Below are 14,802 nucleotides of genomic sequence, written 5' to 3'. Positions count from 1 at the left end.
GCTTTTCGATAGTTTAGTTTGTTTTGCACGCGAAGCTTAATATCAAAAGAAGAAATACTTTCATAATAATAATTATTTGTTATAAATTGGTCCCTCAAACCTAATGTTCCAAATGTCCCCTCATCTGTAAATAAGGGAATGAAAAATAACCCTAGTACCACCTTTCAGTGAGTGATTTGCTTGCGCATATTTACGCTTTTGCGAGAACGCTGCAATTAAAGTTTTCTTGAAAACTGTGGTTTTTATTCTATATACCTCGTAATGATTAGAAAATGAACAACATTATTACTAGAAATATGGTTGTTTGCTATTGTATGCATTGCATTGGAAACAAACAAAAAAATACTCAAAAAAAATTATCATGGACAACATTTTTTGAAGGATCAACGATGGTTTAAGGGTTAAAAAAAGGTTATTGAATATTCCATCACATAATATATGTTGCATAGAAACAGTTTTCATTGAAACAATAAAATTTTTGTATGAGAATTCCCCATAATGCATTGGTCAGAATACACTGTAGGTACAGTTGTCACAGTCAGTCAAATCAGAAACTAACCCACAGGATTCGCTGCATACGAAAGTTGGCGGCCGTCACCGCATGGGAATTATAATTCCCTTTCTGCCAAAAAAAAAATCCTCAAGGAAATTCATAAGAATTTTCTGAAAGTATTAAAAAAATATCTTCCCGTGTGTCGTTGCCGAACAAATCAACGACCGAATTACTCGATTTATTCGCATCGGAAGCCAATAATTGAAAAACATGCTTACGCTCTAAAAAGCGAATCAGACTGATATTTTTTGACGTGAAGTTTTATGTAGGCATCCCACCACAGCCCACTGCGATTGAGTTTCAAATTTGTTCACATTTGCTTTGTGAAGCATACTTAGGCTTCACTTGCCTACTTCGATTGAATATTGAAATTTCCAATATTGATTAAAATTTATTTTATTGAAATTTTGTTAATTACTAGCTGTATGTACCCGGCCTTGCTCGGAATTGCCAGTTTGATTCGCAGGTTTTTACAATCGGAAAATGATGAAACCAATTGGTCAACAGGGTAATTGTAGTTCAATCAAAGTTAATTGCCTATTTCCTCCCGACTTGGACATTAATTTACAATGTTATGAAAACTCATATGTGAATATGTACGTTGCACATAAAGTGCAAATGAAATTAAAGGAGAGATCAATCCCACCATCGCCTTACTCCGGGCAATGGCTTTATGCCAATGACTTTGTTGTCATTCAAAAGATAGTTCTGAGGAAATTGAAAAGATGTTTCCATGGAAATTCCAAAAAAAATCCTGTTATTTTTTTTTCAAATTTCCAAGCCGATTCCAATAATTTCCTTATCGTAGTCCAAAAAAAATCGTCGGGTATTCAAAACAATCTTTTGCAGTTTTTTGTTCGCTAGTAATTTACGAACTCATAATAAACATTTTTTTTTTCAATTTTGCATCTAATTCATTTTTTTTCGGTTTGCTTAGCAAGCGTTCTCACTGTTGCATAAATTAACAATAAAAATAGGAAAACCCGTATAAGCTTTAAGTTTCCTAGGGTAAAAATCGCAACATTTACACTATATTAATATGAAAGGTATGGAAAATTCTAGAGTTTAGCAATTGACCTTGCTCATGGAAATTTATTCAATGTGTTTATCGATTACGATCATTTTAGAGCGCTTAGAGAGCTTTCTGTAAATGTGCCAAATATCACTATCACACACTCAACTTATCTCATGCTGCAGTTGGATTAATCCAAATTTGACGGTTCAATTTCCTTTTTTTTTTTTCAAAAAAAAAAAGATGATTCAGCAGTAGCCAGAAATCCAGCTAAGCACAGCTGCACAGCTTATTTTCTCAAGACTCAAGAGTATATCCTAAACGTCCTACCCAGAGTGCATGTTCAATCTATCTAATCATCGCCAACCGAGCCATTCCTTTTAACCCTTTGCTTCTTCTCTAAAATTAAAATACCCTAATCCATCTACGTGACGTCTTCGAGTCTTGCTTTCAATTTGAGCGGTATTATAATTTGGACCTTTGGAATAACACTATTGTTGGGCATTTTTTGTGATTTAGTGAACCAAAAACTAAAATTATCTTAACTCAATCGAATGCTATTAAATAAGAACTACGGACATACAAAGGGTTAAACTGGAATGTTGCGGAAGTGCCGATGTCGTCAGTTGTTCCCTCCTATTCGCCGCACTCAATTTGGGCGACTAAAGTGCTGATGTTGCGCCAGCAGCATTGGCACCTCTCGGTAAGGCGTGTAGGGAAAGCCTCTGCGAATCGGGCGTACAGCGGCCTGGACCGTGCCAAATAGATTAGTGTGGGAGCCGGGTCGGTCGGTTTTTGACGCCGTGCCAAACCAGAAAAGTCATCAACCAATAATGGGATCCGGCTCGGGGTACGTAGATGATTGGATGATCGTCAAAACTATGGGAGAGCTGATGGCATGTACAGCGATATTGCATTTGCAGCTTTTCCGTAATTGCTGAAAGCTCGTACAGTCATTATTCAAATGAAGCGTGATGAACGTTCAGCTCATGTTTCATTTTCTACGGAATGCCTGAATAAGTTGCACACACGCGTTTAATTAGGAAGTGAAACAGAATGCAATGTAGTTTTGCCATGGCATGGTGAGTGAACGAAGGATCAGAGAGCTTCCGCATTTGCATAAATTCTTGTAATTAGTAGAACGATGAAATAGTAAGCATTGCACCCTTAACATCATTTATCTGAGCAAGAAAGGAATGCTCAGCATTCCAACGAATTATAACGAGTGGCAGTTCATTGTGGAGGATACGATGGCATTTATTACATTGAAAATAGTATGGTTCTAATCCGAAGCCTGGGCTATGTGCAATCCAAATTTGAATTAATTCCTCTAGAATTCCTCAGTCTGCACATGTTATGTTTTCTGCCAGTAAATAGTTAAATATAAAAACAAGAAAGAAGGAAGCAAGTGGAATTGCCAAGGTGCTTTTTCAATGTTTATATTGATTAACCTTGGATTGGATTAAAACATATCTTAACGTTAGGATTCAAAAGCCTTTTCACAAACATATCAATTTGAGGATTTATGATATGAATCACAAACTTTTCGTCAATTACTTCTATTCATAACATCAATGCTGAAGCCATCTATAATTGCTTTGATGTTCCTGGCGTTTTCAGCACTTCGTTGTCCGTTGGGTAAACTTTCAACGCCATATATCCATAGTCATGAGAACGATAAAAACAGAACCTTCTGTGGTTCGTTGCTTTGCATGGTGGCAATGCGTATTTTCATAGTTCAGCAGCAGCAGCACCACTGGCTCATTTTTTACCCGCATGAGAGGGTAGCTATTATGGCACAAATTAAATTGTGCAGCAATAACCATATCAATGGAAAATAAAAAGCATCGCATAGCGTTCTGTAGCAATGGTTAGTTTGTGCATTCCTGCTGAACTGTGTTTGTCCCGTGTTCCACCGAAGGAGATTCTGCAGTGCCACTCTCCCGGTCACGGTGGAACAGCAGCAAACACAGGCACCACAGCATGTATCCAATCTACATAAATATCAGATACGCCGCCCACATTTGACCTTTGTAATCACCACAATGTTTACGTGACCGCACGACATCCAGGTTAAGTGCATGCGTGCGTATCCAACTACGCGTATAGCCCTTTCTCGAGCTGCGGTTGACTGATTCAGCCATTTTTTTCTCCTCCATTTCTCATCAGGAATTTCGTCCCTGTCCAGTTGCGGTGACCCAGATCGTCTTCCGGAACTGCCACCCGGTGACGAACAGCGCCTTCAAAGGGCTGCCCTCAACCTGCAGCAGAAGCTAATTCTGCGAGAATGGCTCAAGGAGCACCGGCTGCAGCATTATTACTCCAGGTAAGAATTTCTTTATTTTTTCGCTTTGTGAATTTTGAAATTTGAATCATTTCTTCACTCGTCGTATATTTCAAGGCCAAGGTCTTGATATAGGGAGGGGGTTTAAGTGACTCAAATAAATGCTCCAACTTATTTTATTAATTTTCCGTTAAAAAATGCCAATGAAGAAATCAGGAAATAAATGAATATTAAATTTCCCTAAATAATGCAAAATTTTCATAAACAATTAAGAGTTTTCTACAGAACAAAATTAAATTAGCACTTTTAAAATAAAAAAATTGCAATTATAAAAGAATTTTTCTGGTGGGGATTCTCATCGATTTGTTTTCGGCGAAAAATGACAAAACAAAACTTTGCCAGACTGTCCGGACGTTTCGGTCGATTTACTGGCCTTCGACCATCTTCTGCGGACACTAAAAATCACATATATTGTTAAAAAGCACATTAAATTTTACAAAATAAAAACATACAATCTTCCAGTCACTTATTTTCTAACAGACAGCCATTACTACTAACTATTGACACACACAAACAAAGTACAATCTTTACATTCTAACTGCTATTGGTATTAGTTCTAAGTTTCCTAATAATAGAGTTGTACACATTTTTAAAATTTGCTGAGTCTTTTTGCTTATTTATTACGTTTTCGTCTCCTTTAAGCTTCATGGAAAATTTTTCTGCAATCAGCCTTGTGTTGCTTTTGCTTATTTTGTCAAGTATTCTGGTTTTCTCAAAGTCAAAAATGTGTCCCTTTTCTATATTGTGCTGTGATAAACCTGTACCAGAAATGTTTTTTGTTTTTACATTGTATTTATGTTGGTCCTGACGTTTATATAAGAATTAAGAACTAGCTAGTTTCACCGATGTACGATTTTTCACATGCACCGCACGGTATATCATACACTAAATTTGTATTTTTGTGTTTTGGTATTACGTCTTTGGTTTTCGTAAATAACACATCTTTAATTTTATCAACCGGTTTGTAAGCTACTTTATAGTCATGTTGTCTCAAATATCTCGATAGTTTTTCTCCTAGTCTTTTTATGTACGGAATAGTTACAAAATTGTTTGTTGAGCTCCCTCTGTTTTGATTTTGTAATGAGTTATACATATTGTGTAACCTTTCCCTAATTACTTTTTCCACGAGAAAACACGGGTAATTATCCTTCTCGAAGATTTGCTTTACAGTTTTTAGCGTGGTTTCTCTGTATTTAGCGTTTGTCAATTTTAATGCTCTATCAAGTAAAGCTACGATGCTGTTCTTTTTATGCACGAAAGGGCTCACCGATGCGTAATCCAAATATCTACCATTCACATCTTTTGGGTACCACTCTGTTGTTATTACATTATTCTCTCGTCGCAACACCATATCAAGGAATTTCAGTTTGCCATCGCATTCATTTTCTACCGTAAACTGAAGTCGTTGATGAAAACTGTTGAATTCATTCAAGACCGTTTCCACGTTCTCCGCTTTCGCTCCTAGCAGGCAGTCATCCACATATCGTTTAAAAAACAATGGAACGATTCCCCGGTCGTGTAGTTTTTCTAGATCTGCTCTCTCGATTCTCTCCAATACAATGTTTGCTACAAAATCGTACATCGGTGAAACAAGCCAGTTTTTATATAAACGTCTGGACCAGCATGAATACAATGTGAAAACAAAAAACACTTCCGGTACAGGTTTATCACAGCACACTATAAAAGAGGGACACGTTTTTGATTTTGAAAAAAACAGAATACTTGACAAAATAAGCAAAAGCAATACAAGACTGACGCAGAAACATTTTACATTAAGATTAGAGGAGACGAAAATGTAGTAAATAAGCAAAAAGACTCAGCAAATTTTAAAAATGCGTACAACTTTATTATTAGCAAACTTAGAACTAATACCAATAGCAGTTAGAATGTAAAGATTGTACTTTGTTTGTGTGTGTCAATAGTTAGTAGTAATGGCTGTCTGTTAGAAAATAAGTGACTGGAAGATTGTATGTTTTTATTTTGTAAAATTTAATGTGCTTTTTAACAATATATGTGATTTTTAGTGTCCGCAGAAGATGGTCGAAGGCCAGTAAATCGACCGAAACGTCCGGACAGTCTGGCAAAGTTTTGTTTTGTCATTTTTCGCCGAAAACAAATCGATGAGAATCCCACCAGCAATTTCGCGGCGATTGATCCATTGTAAACATCAAAAGAATTTTCCATAAATAAATAAAAAATATACATTTATATATGGAAATTTTATAATGATTGATTTATTTTCATTGATTTTTTTTAATATGAACATTAGATATCTTCATGGAAAATTCTTCTTTTGTAATTGCAATTTTCGAATTCAAAAGTGCTAATTTATTTTTGTTTAGTGGAAGATTCTTAATTGTTAACGGAAATTTTACATTATTTAGAGAGATTTTTTATTTATTTATTGATAATACCCTGCTTTCTTTATTGGCAATTTCCATTTTTTTATGGAAAATTTCTAATTTTCTATGGAAATTTGATTTTGCTCGCCTAAAATGGTCCATGACCAACTTTGGGACCTTCTAAAGGAAAAATTTAATTGAAAAATAAATCTTAAAACTAACATTGATAACACTTAGAGCCAACCCTTCAAAAAGCAAAATGAATTTGATTTTAAGTGAAAACATAGTCAACGAAGATAACATAGACCAGCGGTTCTCAACCTGGGGTACATGTACCCCTGGGGGATCTTCGCCGGGCCCAAGGGGTACCTCGGACAAAAATGCATAATGGCGGATTTCTTACAACTTTAATCAAAACTTATTGATAAAGTTTTATATATATATATGTTTTTTTTAATTTCAGAATTTTGTCTTGTGCAGTCAGTGAGTCGAGAAATCGGAAAATGCGGGAATTGAAACTCCATGCGGGAAATGCGGGAAAAAGTCGGGAATTTCTTGAAATATACAAAAAATCGGGAAAAAAGTCACCATGTGTTCATTTTATAAATTTATAAAGCATGAAAAAACATCATTTATTATTTTAAATGCACGTAACGTTTGAAACTATTTGAGGAACTATCCGGCTTTGTCAGAGTATGATGAAAATTATATTGCTGTAGTGATTATGGAAGCAACATGCCACCTACGCTTCGGAAGGCTTCTGAGACCAAAGAAATCTCCGAGAGTCCGAGTAAAATATAATTAGCATTTCGTTGCAGCTTGTAGATCCCTGAAGAAGATGATTGTTCGATATTTTCTTGAAAGTGACTCGAGTTTTGTCTGAAGACTCTGGGACCGTAATCGAGTATATCCAATTATGTTCGATTTCAGGCGCACATCTTAACAATCTCTGGTCATTCCTTGTTAACATCTTGATATTATCACATGGTAATGATGCACAGGAGAGGTGCTTTAGATTATAGAACAGAATTTGGTCGTAAATCAGCATAAGGGTGAAGGAAAGACTGGCATAAACAATAAAGTATGATGCTATAACAATATCAGGATGTGTATCAATAGTAAAAATAATCAAATCCATAAAAAATCTGTAGTCAAGGTAAAATAAGTCTCATTAACTGAAAATAGATTGAGGCAAAAATAAGAGATAGGTAACAAGCAATGAAATACATAAAGGTTATAATTATTATTATCTTAATTGAAAAGATTTAAGCCCTGGACTGGCTTATCTCTTAAACACGAAGGTGTTAGGGAAGATGGATGTCAAAATATTGATTGGATTGGAAGCATCTTTCTACGCTTTTCGAAAGCCACCTTCTAAGCACCTCAGAGTACTCCTTTCAAGAGGATTGGAAGCCTCCTTTCAAGAGGCCCGAAAGCTTCTTTTCAAGAGGCCCGGAAGCCTCCTTTCAAGAGGCCCGGAATACTCCTTTCGAAAGGCCCGAAAGCCTTCTTCCAAGAGGCCCGAAAGTCTTCTTTCAAGAAGCCCGAAAGCCTCCTTTTAAGAGGCCCGGAAGCCTCCTTTTAAAAGGGCTCGGAAGCTTCCTTTCAAGAGGCTCGGAAGCTTCCTTTCAAGAGGCCCAGAAGCTTTCTTTCGAGATGCTCGAAAGTCTCTCTTCAAGGGGCATGTAATTTATCTTTCTTGGGGCTTGGAAGCCTACACACTTAAAATAAATCACACATTTCTGTGAAGTTTCACCGAAATCTCAACAGCAGAACTGTTCGGTGAATAATTTTACAGGTTTTCGGTGGTTTTGACAGTTGAACAAAGGAAAAATCGCCGAAAATTTTGTGAAATAATTACCAAACAACTCTGTTGTTGAGATCTCAGTGAATTGAAGCAAAATTCACCGAAATTTATGAAATGATTTAAGTGTGTACGTTCAAGAGGCTCAGAGGCATCATTTCAAGCAGAGTGTAAAATAATCGAAAACTTTTGGTGACGTCCACCTCTCTTCACTGTCAGCTCACTTCCAGTTACATTCATAGTCGACTCTGGACTGTCAATATTCGGTTGAATATTAGTCATTGAATATTTATGCACATTCTACAAATTGATAAATTATCTGAAATCTGAACACGTTTGAAATGAGTGAAGTAATTTATCACATAGAACTGAATCTGATTTTCATCCAGGAGGCACTTTCAACGGTAAACATCAATATAAACAATGCTAATTATGTTTTTTCTGCACATAGCAAGCGCATTCAGTGACAGTCGAATGAATGAGTTGGCGGAGTAGTCATCTGACTATGCCATTCTATGTTTTGAATATTCATGCGATGTTTGTCAAAATTCGAAACGAAGTTGCTTAATGAAGATGAATATTTAAGGCTCTGATTTCAAGACGCTTAGAAGCCTCCTTTTGAGTGGCTCGAAAGCCGTCTTTCAAGAGGCTCCGAAGCCTCTCTTCAAGAGCTTGGAATAATGAAAATGTCAGCCAATTTTAAGGCATATATTCCGTTAATTTTTCAGTTCCATTTTTCATATATCTTTGTTCACTATCTGATTTACCCTCATTTTCATTTACAGCACAAAATAGGGGTACCTCATTTAATTCAAAAGTGTGAAAGGGTACCTCTCAAGAAAAAGGTTGAGAACCGCTAACATAGACGAACGATATTAGCGTAAGTTGATCCAGAAACTCGGATATCCCTTTCCGGAGATTGGCTTAATGCGGGGACTACACCCCAAACGTCGCCTCCAAATTCTCCCTTAATTCCCTCTGGTCGAAACAAAGACTCAGTATGGAGAGAATTCCGAAACTTGTGCTAGATTGAAATGTAGATTAGGGGGCGAATCATTTAGCATGACGCCATTTGGCACAAAGTCTTGCGTGGTGAACGAATTTAGCATAAAGGCCGTTTGGCATAACGAACATTTGACATAATTTTGGTGGTGTTCTCTAAATTTGTTGTTTGACTAAATAATGCTGTAAGATTCTGGAAAAGAGGAATTTAACACTAGTCGAAAATACTATTAACAACACATAATCCATTCGGAGATAGCATGCATTAGCTGGTTGTAAAGCGATGACAATTGTTCTCCTTCATTTTGATTCATGGCTTGCCCTGTAAAAAGCAAAAAGCATTGTTTAATGTGTACACTGCTTAAAAAAACTCCTCTTTCAGGAATAAGGCTATAATGGGTGTAAGCGCTTCTCCAGATTACGGCAGCGGTGAATGTGATCCATTCTTTAAAAGTAAGCGTTTTCCCGGATTAGGTCAATGGTGGATTTGATTTTTTTTTTATTTTTTTAAAAGAAGGCTTTTTCTCAGATTAAGGCAATAGTGGATACCTCTTTTCCAAACAATTTCGAACATTTTACTACCATACATTATTGTTATCTTAGTGGTAATGTGATACTTAAATCCGGTCCATCCACCTTAGGCAATTGCGGATCAATCAAACTCATCCATATTTTGTTTTTTCAAGCACGTGCTTTCTGTTGTAGCCCACAGTATCGAAGTGTATTTGTTTACCATCTGATGATTACTACAACCACTCAAATTGATAGTGTACACCCAGGTTTTTTTTACACGGTTTGGTTTTGGTCGTTTAAGACCTTCAGGGTCAATGAAGCAATGAGTTAACCCCACCAAAAAATTCACAAAAATTCAAAGAAAATTCAGGGGGTATTTGAAAAGCTGTAAAAGATCAGGTTAACCGAGAAATTAATGAATTCCAACCGCGTAAAAAACCTGGGTGTACGGTTATTGCGTCTAAATGTAGTAACGCTCGGCTTTGTCCAGCATACTCAAAGGACAATATGTGACGGATCGCAATCAGGTTCCCACCGGTAGTCAGTGGATAGTTTTGCATGTTTCATAAATATTCTATCTATCTCAAATGAAAACAGAAATGCAACATTCCGCCAAGGATTCTGATGAGAAACTTTTAGTGATTCCGACGGAAATGTTCCAGGGATTCCAACAGGAATCTCCGGAGTTTTCGACGGGAATCCTCCAAGGCACCTCCAGGGATTCAAACAGGAATGTTCCAGGGAGTCCGAAGGGAATGTTCCATGGATTCCAAATCCTCCCGAATGCCGACGGAAATTCTTCAGGGATTCCGAGAGGAATATTTTAGGAATTCCGATGCAAAAGTTTTAGATATTCCAACGGGAACATTTCATTGAGAATCTTCTAGGGATCCTCCATCCTCCAGGAATTCCGACGGGAATATTCCAGGAATTCTGACGGGAATGTTCCAGGAGTTCCAACAAGAATGTTCAAGAGATTATTTTGGAATAATCTCTAGGAATCCCAACGTGAATGTTTATTTATTTATTTATTTATTTATTTACTTGTCTTCGAACTAATCGTACAGACAGATGCTAATAACTAATTATACTACTTTTAAACACACATTTGGTCATATTTTAATCAAAATAAACATACACTTTGTTAGATCGTCGACACCATGATCCAGTTATTTCGCAATGTTCCAGGGATATAGAAGCAAATCATAGAAGGATTTCAAAGCAATCTGTCGAGGGAACCCGAAGTATATCTTCGAGGGAAATCATATTGATTCTTTAGGGATTCCGAAATGAGTCTTCCAGCGATTCCAAAGAGAATCCTCCAAGGACGGTGAAGCAAATCGTCAAGGAATTCCGAAGCAAATCTCCGAACGATTCCGAAACAAATCTTCGAACGATCTTGGAGGGATTCCGAAGCAAATCAAGGATTCTGAGGGATTCTGAAGCAAATCCTCTATGAATTATGAAGGGTATCCCCCATAGATTCCCAAGGGTATCCCTTAGCGATACAGAAAGGAATCCAGTGTGAGTTCTTCTGGATTTCGGTTGGAATACTTCAATGATTCTGAAGGGAAATCTTCTGTGATCTTCAGAGAGAATTCTTCTCGGATTTTGATGGGAATTCTTCTCGGATGCTGATGAGAAATGTGAAGAATATTATGCTACTGGGCAAGCGGAATTATGCTGGAAAACTGTCACTCCAGTCCGTGATTGATGATCACATGCCTTTGACTGCTAGCGAAGTACCACGATTGCTTTGATTGATATTTTGGTGACTCTCTGTTGTTGATCATATCAAGCTTACTTTGATGCTTTCAAATCAATTAGATATTGCCTCATTTACGCCAATGTTAAAAGTACGAGTTTGCCGGGAATAAAATAAAGGTAAATGTAATTTCTGTTCTGGAAGTTTGAGGCAATGGTGGATGGCCTTTATGCCAAATGACTTTATAACTCAGACTCGGTGGATTATCCGACAGTCACATATGTTAAACAGAAGGCCGTCGAAGACAATATAAAATCAGAGCACTGTAATTCAGCGGAAGAGATAAATTGAAGTTTTCAAACTTGCTAAAAACGACCAGGAGATAGACGCAGCAGCAGCCCCCCAACTGTCTTTGGTCTTTGTTGGAATCCATAATTAAGGTTTTGTAGGGGACTTTGAAACCCGGTTGTGGTTCCTGGGTTGCCCAATGGGGAGTCGGTTCGGAGTCGGCTTGATTTTAGCAAGCTGTCTGTCTTTAGTAAGCTACAATGCCTAGAATCCAAGAATGCTTAGGCTTTTCGCTTTGAAGTACGGAGATAAAACTGGCAGAATTGGATAGAACAATGACAGGCTTCCTGGGCGGGTAGCCGCAGCTGTTTCGGTCGAGAATATGGTACAGATATCGGGGAGACTATCCTGGATCTCGATGCCTACTCCACGGTCTGAAACGGACCCATCACTACACCAGTTTCATAATTGTTGAATTCTTTGTTTAATAGCTCGACCACCGAGGTGTCACCCCTCCGGAAAATGTGCGCTTTGAAGCTGTTAATGTTGGCTTTTGAGGAGTGGCTGCTCCTCGCTCCAAGCCATCAGTTAACTCGCGCCACTTAGCGGAGACCGACACCAGCCATTATGTGCAGAATCTGGCCCCCTTCGATAATGAGAGGCATCCTGTTTTCTCCAAAAGCTACAGCGGAGAAAAAGGCGGCTTTGCGGCAGATGGCTACCCGCACACAATAGCTAAATGGCAAGATACCTACTTCGGCACCGTAAAACCGGAAACAGCACGAACGTATGAGTTGAAGGTCAGCCACAGAGTTTACAAATTCACTATTGTGAAGTGATTAGTAATAATTGAGAAGTGAGAAGTAAGACATGTGAAATGATAAATGATTCGTGAGAAGAGAGTAATAGGCAGTGAAAAGTGAAACGTATCACTTATAGTGAGAAGTGATTCAATTCATTTCTCGCTTCTTACTTCTCACATTTCATTCTTTCAGTGAGAAGTAAAGAAGTATAAAAAATGAATTGGAAGTGGGATATTAAACTACTTGTTTCTTATTTTACAGTGTAACAGAGATGAGGAACGAGAAGTAAGAAATAAAAAGAAAAAAAAACTCAATTCTTACTCCTTATTTCTTATCTCTCATTGCAGAAAGTGCGTAGTGCAAAATGAGAAGTGAAAAATTGGAAGTAAGAAATTAGGGGTGATAAGAAAGAAATAAAACGCCTCATTTCTCGCCTATTCACTTCTTATCGATTCTTACCTTTCATTCTCACCGTGCGAAGTGAGAAAAAGAAATTGAGAAAATAGAAAAAACAAACTTTTTTTTCGCACTTCTTACTTCTCAGTTCTCATTTCTTACTTCACACTTCTTACTTTTTACAATGAGAAGTGAAAATGGAAGAAAAGAAGTATGCAGAAAGAAATGAGAAGTGAAACATCTCCCTTCTCATTTCTCACTCCCCAATTGTCCCTTTGCATTTCTCAATTTCCCAATTTGTTCTCAACGAAAAGTAAGAAATGAGAAGTAAGGAGCGTAAAGTGGGATGAAACACGCTTACAAAAAGGATGAGATTGAGCAATGACTGCTACGCGCACATAAAATTTAGCGCTTGCGAGTCTCACGAAGCCTCACATTAATGTCGTTTTCATTTATTCCGAACGTTTTGTTTATTGTAAGTAAGTAACATTTTTGAATGTAGAAAAATCTTCAAAAAACAAAGGGTCCCTGTAGGATTTGATAAATTGTGAATGCTACAAATTCATGAAATCTAGCCTTTTCCACGGTTGGATTCCAATCATATTATTTGTTTATATTTATTTGAAAACTAGTAAAAACGAATATTGATTCAAATACCGCCTGTAGGATACCTGGACCAACGACGATAGCTCAGTAGATTTGGTGGGGATGCTCGATGGGCAGTTCTTCTACGGACAACAATAGTAGCACACGACACTTAGCAAAAACACGATTTATTCAACGCGGACTCTAACACACTACATATATTTTTGACTTAAATCTAACATTAAGCTTATAATCTACAACGCAATTCGCAACAATCAGTCTTGCAGACCGTTTTCGACCGTGGATCAATTTCAACTAAAAAACTAATCTCCTGAGTTTCTTCTAGAAAACCGAACCCGAAAAATGTGTGGTGAATTTGCTTGCTACCTAGAACTACGATAGCCCATTCTCTCCCGCTCTTATCTATCAAACCGATCCTCATCTTTCTCCTATCACATATCGATGACGTCACCGTCGGCTCGATGGAAAAGGAAAGTGATCGGTGCCCTAGATCATGCACTTTTGACCGGACGTCAAGCGACCGGGTAGAACAAACACCATCTACAATAGTGTATTGCCGGTCTGGCGATTATCTGCTCTACTGCTGTTGGTTTCTGAAATTAGATGCGTAACTAGGGTGGCTCTCACAGACACCGCCATCGGGGGTGACGATGGGTTAAGAACGAGTTATCCTGTTACTGGCAGCCAAGAGGTCGATAACAAAATCGTTAAAAAGGACTCTTATAAGGACTTTGTTTTCTGGCTACTAGAAGCATCTTAAGTTGTTGAAACAGTTACCTATTCTCAACTCCATTTGACCCTTTGTCACCCGATGACTGTATCAAAATGATAGTAGAATTTGAGTTTTATCTAAAAATAATGACTTTATGGACTTAAGCAGAAATCATTTTATCTCTACGTGGTTATTTAAAATAAAACAGCACTTTGTAGGATTTATTTCATGTTCGGTATTTAGAATCTTAACATTTTATTACTCCAATTATTTCATATGAATAGATGAAAACTTTTATTTTTCACTTTTACTTTTCATTGCGTTTTGGAAGACAATTGACAAACGACAAATTCAAATTTCCGGAACATTAAACTTTGCCTTCAAATTACAATCAAATAGCTGTCGACCTTAAGTTTTCCCATTATCCATGCCATGCAGCACGGCTATGCAACAAATGGAACAATGCAGACTACAACTCTCTCGGCACCCACAAAATTCAGCAGTCGCCCCCCAGTCCCAAAATTTACACCGGAATCCTTTAAGTGCGCGACATACACACAACCCATGCAAGAAGACGCGAACAGGAAACCCGCAGAACGCAAACATGGCATATGGGGGCAGAAGGCAACGAGAAAAGGAACAGACAGCCGGAAGCCACCCATTCTTTCATCCTTGTAACCTTGTTGGAAGTTTTCGAATAGTACCCGTCGGCATACTCTACG

The 14,802-nt window shown here is 37.6% G+C and overlaps 1 protein-coding gene across 5 annotated transcripts in view; it reads left to right on the top strand.

The window, feature by feature from the left end:
- Positions 1-14,802, top strand: part of LOC134213870 (apoptosis-resistant E3 ubiquitin protein ligase 1) — a 187,702-nt gene that overhangs the window by 138,274 nt on the left and 34,626 nt on the right. For all 5 annotated transcript variants that reach the window (XM_062693299.1, XM_062693300.1, XM_062693302.1 and 2 more), the window contains exon 2: positions 3,735-3,891. In XM_062693299.1, coding sequence (XP_062549283.1) covers positions 3,735-3,891 — 157 coding nt within the window. The remainder of the gene's footprint in view (positions 1-3,734; positions 3,892-14,802) is intronic.

This window comes from Armigeres subalbatus, chromosome 2 (assembly GCF_024139115.2).
Source record: "Armigeres subalbatus isolate Guangzhou_Male chromosome 2, GZ_Asu_2, whole genome shotgun sequence".
Taxonomy (NCBI): domain Eukaryota; kingdom Metazoa; phylum Arthropoda; class Insecta; order Diptera; family Culicidae; genus Armigeres; species Armigeres subalbatus.
Note: the sequence above shows the minus strand (reverse complement) of the source record. Positions and strands in the feature narration are given on the sequence as shown.